The 9130-nt window shown below is 46.4% G+C and overlaps 1 protein-coding gene across 8 annotated transcripts in view; it reads right to left on the bottom strand.

The window, feature by feature from the left end:
• Positions 1-5776: 5776 nt before the first annotated feature.
• The window catches only part of TLK2 (tousled like kinase 2), a 54890-nt gene continuing 51536 nt past the window's right edge, over positions 5777-9130 (bottom strand). For 7 of the 8 annotated variants that reach the window (XM_073326026.1, XM_073326031.1, XM_073326023.1 and 4 more), the window contains one exon: positions 5777-8906. In XM_073326026.1, the coding sequence (XP_073182127.1) occupies positions 8733-8906 (174 nt within the window). In that variant the 3' untranslated portion in view covers positions 5777-8732. The remainder of the gene's footprint in view (positions 8907-9130) is intronic. The other variant, XM_073326030.1, reaches the window with a different exon arrangement.

Below are 9130 nucleotides of genomic sequence, written 5' to 3'. Positions count from 1 at the left end.
TGAAGGTCAGAAGGCAAGTTTGTCAGGAAGCAAAATAGAGAAGACTTCCAGATTACTGACAGTGTAGTGGCAAAGGAGCAAGGCTGTCTGAAAAAACAATTGAAGGGGTGAGTGCGAGAGTAGCTGGAGCAGCATAGGTCCACTTCCACTGATTCGACGTGCCGCTGAGCTGTGTGTTACTTACCAAGGCCATTAACTGAAATGGATGGGTTTCTTCTCCCCACTACAAACACACGTTTGGTACATGGTTGTGAGAAAGGTCCATCCCAAACACTGGTCTTGTCCAGGCCAGGTGGAAACATTAGCCGCTTCCTTTCCAAGATACCCCTTTTCTGGGCATTCTCCTTTTAAGGAAAGGCTAAATAGCTCATGGTGTTTGCTTAGCTGCTCACCTCTGTATAGCATAATTGCGGCAATAGCCTGACCTTCCTGTACTCTGCCCCGTGATTCTATGAACAGCTTGCTAGTCACTCAGTGCTGATCTGGACCAGAACTCTCAGCACTGCGGAGGCAGGCATGGAAGCAGATTTGACAGAAAATTGGTTTCAAGGAACAAATCAAACGTTCATCTTTTGTATAAAATGGCATCACTGCATTGTAGTGACACTGCTGGCCTGGGTGCGCACACATAGGAGGAAGAGGATGGGGGTCAGGCACTGGCTTGGATTCATTCTCCTACCTCTTCCACTAAGACCAAGACCCTTGGGCAGATCACTTCAGCTGGGATTTTTTCCAAGGAGCCTAATGGAGTTCATGAATGGGGATGATACTGATCTTCATACAGTGATTTGAGATCTACAGCTGAAAAGAACGGTATCAGAGTCTAGGCTCATTCTGTGCCTCCATTTCCCACCTTTAAAATGGGGATTACGCGTCCTTTCGCCTTCCCTTGGTTTTTCCCTAGAGGATGGCTCTAGACTGTTCTCAATGGTAGCAGATGACAGAACGAGGACTAATGGTCTCAAGTTGCAGTGGGGGAGGTTTAGATTGGATATTAGGAAAAACTTTTTCACTAAGAGGGTGGTGAAACACTGGAATGCGTTACCTAGGGAGGTGGTAGAATCTCCTTCCTTAGAGGTTTTTAAGGTCAGGCTTGACAAAGCCCTGGCTGGGATGATTTAACTGGGAATTGGTCCTGCTTTGAGCAGGGGGTTGGACTAGATGACCTTCTGGGGTCCCTTCCAACCCTGATATTCTATGATTCTATGATTCCTGGACTCCTTTCCCCCTCATGTTATTCTCCCAGGGGATCCTGCCCATCAGTTCCCTGAGGGAGTCAGACTGCTTTTCTGAAGTCCAGGGTCCGTATTCTGCTGCTCTCCTTTCTTCCCTATGTCAGGATCCTGAACTCAACCATCTCATGGTCACTGCCTCCCAGGTTCCCATCCACTTTAGCTTCCCCTACTAATTCTACCCGGTTTGTGAGCAGCAGGTCAAGAAGAGCTCTGCCCCTAGTTGGTTCCTCCAGCACTTGCACCAGGAAATTGTCCCCTATGCTTTCCAAAAACTTCCTGGATTGTCTATGCACTGCTGTATTGCTCTCCCAGCAGATATCAGGGTGATTGAAGTCTCCCATGAGAACCAGGGCCTGCAATCTAGTAACTTCTGTGAGTTGCCGGAAGAAAGCCTCGTCCACTTCATCCCCCTGGTCCGGTGGTCTATAGCAGACTCACACCACGACATCACCCTTGTTGCTCACACTTCTAAACTTAATCCAGAGACACTCAGGTTTTTCTGCAGTTTCATACTTGAGCTCTGAGGAGTCATACTGCTCCCTTACATACAGTGCAACTCCCCCACCTTTTCTGCCCTGCCTGTCCTTTCTGAACAGTTTATATCCATCCATGACAGTACTCCAGTCATGTGAGTTATCCCACCAAGTCTCTGTTATTCCAGTCACGTCATAATTCCTTGACTATGCCAGGACTTCCAGTTCTCCCTGCTTGTTTCCCAGGCTTCTTGCATTTGTGTATAGGCACTTGAGATAACTCGCTGATCGTCCCTCTTTCTCAGTATGAGGCAGGAGCCCTCCCCTCTCACGCGCTCCTGCTTCCTCCCGGTATTCCACTTCCCCACTTACCTGACATGGTCAGGATCCCATTGTAGTAAACGCTGGACAAGCATAGGAAGAGGGTCCGTGTCCCAAATCTAGCCAGCTTTCTACCCACCTTATAGTGCATTCATCCAGCCCATACTTCCTTAACTTGCTGACAAGAATACTATGGGAGACCGTGTCAAAAGCTTTGCTAAAGTCAAGAAACAATACATCCACCGCTTTCCCTTCATCCACAGAACCAGTAATCTCATCATAAAAGGCGATTAGATTAGTCAGGCATGACCTTCCCTTGGTGAATCCATGCTGGCTGTTCCTGATCACTTTCCTCTCATGCAAGTGCTTCAGGATTGATTCTTTGAGGACCTGCTCCATGATTTTTCCAGGGACTGAGGTGAGGCTGACTGGCCTGTAGTTCCCAGGATCTTCCTTCTTCCCTTTTTTAAAGATTGGCACTACATTAGCCTTTTTCCAGTCATCCGGGACTTCCCCGGTTCGCCACGAGTTTTCAAAGATAATGGCCAGTGGCTCTGCAATCACAGCCGCCAATTCCTTCAGCACTCTCGGATGCAACTCGTCCGGCCCCATGGACTTGTGCACGTCCAGCTTTTCTAAATAGTCCCTAACCGCCTCTATCTCCACAGAGGGCTGGCCATCTCTTCCGCATTTTGTGATGCCCAGCGCAGCAGTCTGGGAGCTGACCTTGTTAGTGAAAACAGAGGCAAAAAAAGCATTGAGTACATTAGCTTTTTCCACATCCTCTGTCACTAGGTTGCCTCCCTCATTCAGTAAGGGGCCCACACATTCCTTGGCTTTCTTCTTGTTGCCAACATACCTGAAGAAACCCTTCTTGTTAGGAGAGCTGGCTGTATTTTAAAGAATCCTTATTGAGGTTACAGGGACAAACCATCCCGATGTGTAGAAAGAATAGTAAATATGGCAGGCGACCAGCTTGGCTTAACAGTGAAATCCTTGCTGATCTTGAACACAAAAAAGAAGCTTACAAGAAGTGGAAAATTGGACAAATGACCAGGGAAGAGTATAAAAATATTGCTTGGGCATGCAGGAGTGAAATCAGGAAGGCCAAATCATACCTGGAGGTGCAGCTAGCAAGAGATGTTAAGAGTAAGAAGAAGGGTTTCTTCAAGTATGTTAGCAACAAGAAGAAAGTCAAGGAAAGTGTGGGCCCCTTCCTGAATGAGGAAGGCAACCTAGTGACAGAGGATGTGGAAAAAGCTAATGTACTCAATGCTTTTTTTGCCTCTGTCTTCACGAACAAGGCCAGCTCCTAGACTACTGCACTGGGCAGCACAGCATGGGGAGGAGGTGACCAGCCCTCTGTGGAGAAAGAAGTGGTTCTGGACTATTTAGAAAAGCTGGACGAGCACAAGTCCATGGGGCTGGATGCGCTGCATCCGAGAATGCTAAAGGAGTTGGCGGATGTGATTGCATAGCCATTGGCCATTATCTTTGAAAACTCATGGCGATTGGAGGAGGTCCCGGACAACTGGAAAAAGGCTAATGTAGTGCCCATCTTTAAAAAAGGGAAGGAAGAGAATCCTGGGAACTACAGGCCAGTCAGCCTCACCTCAGTCCCTGGAAGAATCATGGAGCAGGTCCTCAAGGAATCAATTTTGAAGCACTTAGAGGAGAGGAAAGTGATCAGGAACAGTTAGCATGGATTCACCAAGGGCAAGTAATGCCTGACTAATACTGGCTCTGTGGATGAGGGGAAAGCAGTGGTAGTGTTGTTCCTTGACTTTAGCAAAGTTTTTGACATGGTCTCCCACAGTGTTCTTGCCAGCAAGTTAAAGAAGTATGGGCTGGATGAACCGACTATAAGGTGGATAGAAAGTTGGCTAGATCGTTGGGCTCAACGGGTAGTGATCAATGGCTCCATGTCTAGTTGGCAGCTGGTATCAAGTGGAGTGCCCCAAGGGTCGGTCCTCGGGCCGGTTTTGTTCATCATCATCATAAGTGATCTGGAGGATGGTGTGGATTGCACCCTCAGCAAGTTTGCGGATGACACTGAACTGGGAGGAGAGGTAGATAAACTGGAGGGTAGGGATAGGATACAGAGGGACCTAGACAAATTAGAGGATTGGGCCAAAAGAAATCTGATGAGGTTCAACAAGGACAAGTGCAGGGTCCCGCACTTAGGACGGAAGCATCCCATGCACTGCTACAGACTAGGGACCGAATGGCTCGGCAGCAGTTCTGCGGAAGAGGACCTAGGGGTGACAGTGGACGAGAAGCTGGATATGAGTCAGCAGTGTGCCCTTGTTGCCAAGAAGGCCAATGGCATTTTGGGATGTATAAGTAGGGGCATAGCGAGCAGATCGAGGGACGTGATCGTTCCCCTCTATTCGACATTGGTGAGGCCTCATCTGGAGTACTGTGTCCAGTTTTGGGCCCCACACTTCAAGAAGGATGTGGATAAATTGGAGAGAGTCCAGCAGAGGGCAACAAAAATGGTTAGGGGACTGGAACATGACTTATGAGGAGAGGCTGAGGGAACTGGGATTGTTTTGTCTGCGGAAGAGAAGAATGAGGGGGGATTTGATAGCTGCTTTCAACAAAGGGGGTTCCAAAGAGGATGGCTCTACACTGTTCTCAGTGGTAGCAGATGACAGAACGAGGACTAATGGTCTCAAGTTGCAGTGGGGGAGGTCTAGGTTGGATATTAGGAAAAACTTTTTCACTAGGAGGGTGGTGAAACACTGGAATGCGTTACCTAGGGAGGTGGTAGAATCTCCTTCCTTAGAGGTTTTTAAGGTCAGGCTTGACAAAGCCCTGGCTGGGATGATTTAGTTGGGGATTGGTCCTGCTTTGAGCAGGGGGTTGGACTAGATGACCTCCTGAGGTCCCTTCCAACCCTGATATTCTATGATTCATGGGTCAGCTGTAGGTGCTGCCGTAATAAAAATAATGAGCAACAGCAAACATGAGGTCTCCTAGAGTGCATGTGAATATGCTCTTGTGCACCACACCCTGCACTCAGATCCTGCTGGAGTGTCATCTAAACAGGGACAGGGTTAGGACTTAACCTTCTGTAGCAGTGACTCTTATTACATGGCATGTGGGTCCTATTCAACTTATGAGACAAACCAATTAAGAGTCCGGACCCCTAAGTTAGTGAACACCCTCTTTGGTTTTAAGCATAATGCACGAGCCTGCTGTATAGATATATGGACTACACAAGTCCTACATGAATGGATCCAATATGGATACTGCCCCACTGTCAGAACTGCATTGCTGGCCCAATCAGCTTTGAAAATGTAGGTATGGGTCAGCAAACTGAAGACGTGGGGACTGCGTAAAATCGACTGACCTTACGTAACAGGAGCTGCTGTTCCGTGTGCAATGCTCAAATGGAAATCTACTTCAACTTCCAGTGAAGGGGAGACAGAATATAGGCTGGGTTCACTGCAGAATGAATGAGTTCTCGGCTGTATCACGTTCTCATCTGAAGAAATCTGCTTCTTTCTGGTGGACGAGTGGCACCAAGTCCTCATGAAGCAGAGCTGGGAAGGTGAGTTGATACCGTGGCAGCTCATCCAGATATGTGCTTAGACGATGTCTGTAGTTGCCTAGGTATTTTATTTGTTGGTTTTCCATTGTACTTTAAGGTGGACAAGCCCAGCACTTACTAATCCAAAAGGCAGAGTTCTTCAGGATCCTTATGAATGGGCTCTTACGCGCTCTCTGGTCGTCACTTGTTCCATGTCAAGCCACCACAACCCTTGTCCCTCCAAGCTACAAAGTAATTCTGACCCCATTTTTGGTGAGACTTTTCATCAGTGGACATAAGGTGTGTGTGTGGGTTCTGTCTGTCACACTGGCTTAGCAATGTAGCAGTTGCAGTTAGAAGTATAAAATGGTTTGGGAGAAGACAGGGTCTGACATTTTATCCTGGTGTTCCAGATCCCGAGGATCAGTTGCTGTGTAAGCTAGGAATGCCAATAAATAGGCAAATCTCACAAGTGCCTCAGTTTGGTATTGGCAACTATGGCTGGTTACTTCCCGCTGGTGTGAATGGAACCAACTGGCACTGAGAATATAATCCCTTCCCCCACCCCCCGTAATATATTAATACAACCCCTGTATGATGAGGGCAGAAAGAAGTCCAAGCTAGCACTGACCAACAGCAAGATCAAAAGAGTCAAGCAATTCGGTTTCTTAAAACTTATTTTAATATCCATGTCTCGTCTGCTGGGTAGAGCCAAAACAGTCCGGCCTGGTTTAAGTTACAAATTCTTCAGACACTTTTTTTTTTTCTTTTTAAGTAAATGAACACATGTGGCAATAAGGTCCTGTTACTTGAAGTGAAACCCATATTAACAACAAAAAGTGTGGCAGCTAGAATTCTACCAGGGTTCTTTACTGGATACAGCAAGTAGCACCAGAAAAGGCTAACACTGCCCTGTTCAGGTGTCACACAGCAGGAATAAATGCATCCGACACAAAACTAATCACACCCACAGAGATAGAACACACTCTATGTCCAAGAAACAACCAGACTGGGATACAAAGAACCCTTTTAGAATTCTCCCCTCTACGGATGGAGGCCAAATAACCAACTTCAGCAGACAGGATGAGATGTCAGATCTGACTTCCCTGATGGAGGCTGAACATGATGTCAAAGTGCTGCTAACTAAATAGCTTGTTTCTAAGAGAACAGCAGGAATGGAAAGGGCTAAGACTGTGGCTGAGGATTCAAAGATGTAGTTTTATTTAAAAACAAGAGTTTCAACACCACCCTAATGCAGCTGCAGATGAATGCATCAGACTGAAGCCCAAGAGTCATTAAAAAAAGAAAAGAAAATCAAAGCTGTAGCAGAATTCTGTACTTCCCCAGACTGTCAGTGTAATTTCAACAGACTACTTCGCATTTCAACCAACTACTCCTTGGCTGCTGAATGGGCTAACCCGGCCATTTTTGCAGGATGGCTTACAGTAAGGCAAACAAGTGGCAGTTCTCGCAAAAGCCACACTCTGGAGAACACAGATAGCTACGAGAACTCCATTCAGGCACCGAACGCCAAAGAGAACAAACGCACTATGATAGTGTGAGAAGGAATCCAGAAAGCGCTGTGCAGAGAGAGAGGGAGAGAACAATCCACAACAAACAAGGGAAGTTTTGTGCATGAGTAAGGTTACACCACACACACTTTTTACAACACCCTAAAGTTGTGGTAACACACTGCTCAGTTTCCCCCCTCCCAATACAGATCTTTTTATTGGATGCTGCATTTTTAAATATTTCTGGCTAAAAACCTCTTGCCACACATGTAAGGAACATTCCAACCTGGCTGCCACATGTCCAAGCGCTGTACTTTTTTGATTTTCAGTCTTCCTTTGGGGGAAAAAGGGGCAGGATGGGGACAACAGGCTCCCATTCCACAGCTGGACACCTCTGCCCCAATTTGGAGGTCACCTCAAACAGATTACAAAAATAATCGGGAAGCCTGTTCATTTTTAGAACATGCCTCCCCTGGGTTTTTCATCTGTTTGAGGCATCGACAGAGTTAAAAATCAGTGAGTTTAAAAGAAAAATGGTAAGCAAGGGAGAAAGCGGTTTCCATAGTAAATCACCTAACTGAGGAGAGCTTATGAGTCTTCAACTTTAGGTTTTAATAAGTTTAACAACAAAATGTACAATACTGTGTGAGCCCACGTCAGAGGGACTGAGCTTTCCTTCTGAACTCCCCTCCCATCTGTCTTGACTAGTCAACAGATACTGTACTCATAGGACTGGGGAGCATCACATGGACAGAACAATCTTTATTTTAAAAGCCCAGCACTTCAAATAAATTAAAAAGGGACAACCGTCAAGTGTGTGAGTGGTGAAGCAGCCGCAGGAAAACCCAACAAGGCTCCAAACGGCATGCTAATCTGATAGCAAGAGATTGACAGAGGCCTCTTCTCCCCGGCTTGTGTATTCTCTCTCGCCCCCCCTCGTAAGAAGGGGGAATCACAAGGAAGAAGCCGTGTCAAAGAAGTGGAAAGCTGCACCATCAGTGGAGTTAACATTGCCACGTACCTGCTAATACGGGTTTCACTTTATGACCAGAAAACTTTTCTTCAGAAAAAAAAAATTGTTACTTTTTCTTTAAAAAACTGAAATTAATCAGGGGTAAAACACTAACTCTAGTGCCATGAACAGGCAGGATCAACTTTTTTCCCCTCCAAAGGGCAAAGAGTCATACCATCCCCAGCTGAACCTTGGTGCTTCTAGCTTTTTCAGGAGATGTTACCTAAACTTTATGAAAAGAAAGAACAATGTTTAAATATCAACACTGGACTAGCCCAGTCTTTTTCCCCAAAGTCCACATTCTTCCTCTGAAGCACACAGTGCATCATGGATTCCCCAAGCCTGCGTGTTCAGAAGTTCACAGTACATGGAACCATATTTTTCCCCCTCGCTCAGAGCAGCCATCCTCTGTGGTCATTTACTGAATAAACCTCAAGTTCCTCCTATCCGCGTGGCTTTGCCTAAGATGCTGAAGGTTTCCTTGATGAGAATTGATGTTGTCATGCTCTATGGATGGAAAAAAAAGCAAGAGAAAAAAAGCACCTGGTACAGGTTTCTTGAGACCCTTGCGGATTCCTCTATTCCAAAGCTGTTTCTGAAAGTCTGTGTCGGTTTCTCAAGCAGTTTTTGGCCTATTAGTCTCTCTCAGTTTGAAGAGCTGTTATTGGATGATCCAGAGGTTGATGCAATTGCAGCTCCAGCTGGGCTGCTCGTGGATACAGATTTGCGGATGTGAGGCAGCAAGTATGGGTCACAGGCTAGCTGCTGAACATCTATCCGGTCCTCCTTTCGGTAGGCCAGGCACCGTCTGATAAATGCCTGTGAACGCCCAAAAGGCAAACAAATGTTAGGAGACTAAAGGAGTTAGGGGGAGTTTTATTTATAAATACTTCTTGGTGAATTGTGCCAGACTAGTAACTATGGGAACTGACATTCTTTATTAAGTGACCACATGGACAGCGACAACTCCCGCCCCCAAAATTTTGTTTCATGCCTAGCTTTGGGGAGGGAGGAACCATCTGTGGGGGTGACAGGAATTCAGT

This window comes from Lepidochelys kempii, chromosome 27 (genome assembly GCF_965140265.1).
Source record: "Lepidochelys kempii isolate rLepKem1 chromosome 27, rLepKem1.hap2, whole genome shotgun sequence".
Lineage (NCBI taxonomy): Eukaryota > Metazoa > Chordata > Testudines > Cheloniidae > Lepidochelys > Lepidochelys kempii.
This window is presented reverse-complemented; position numbering and strand designations above follow the sequence as displayed.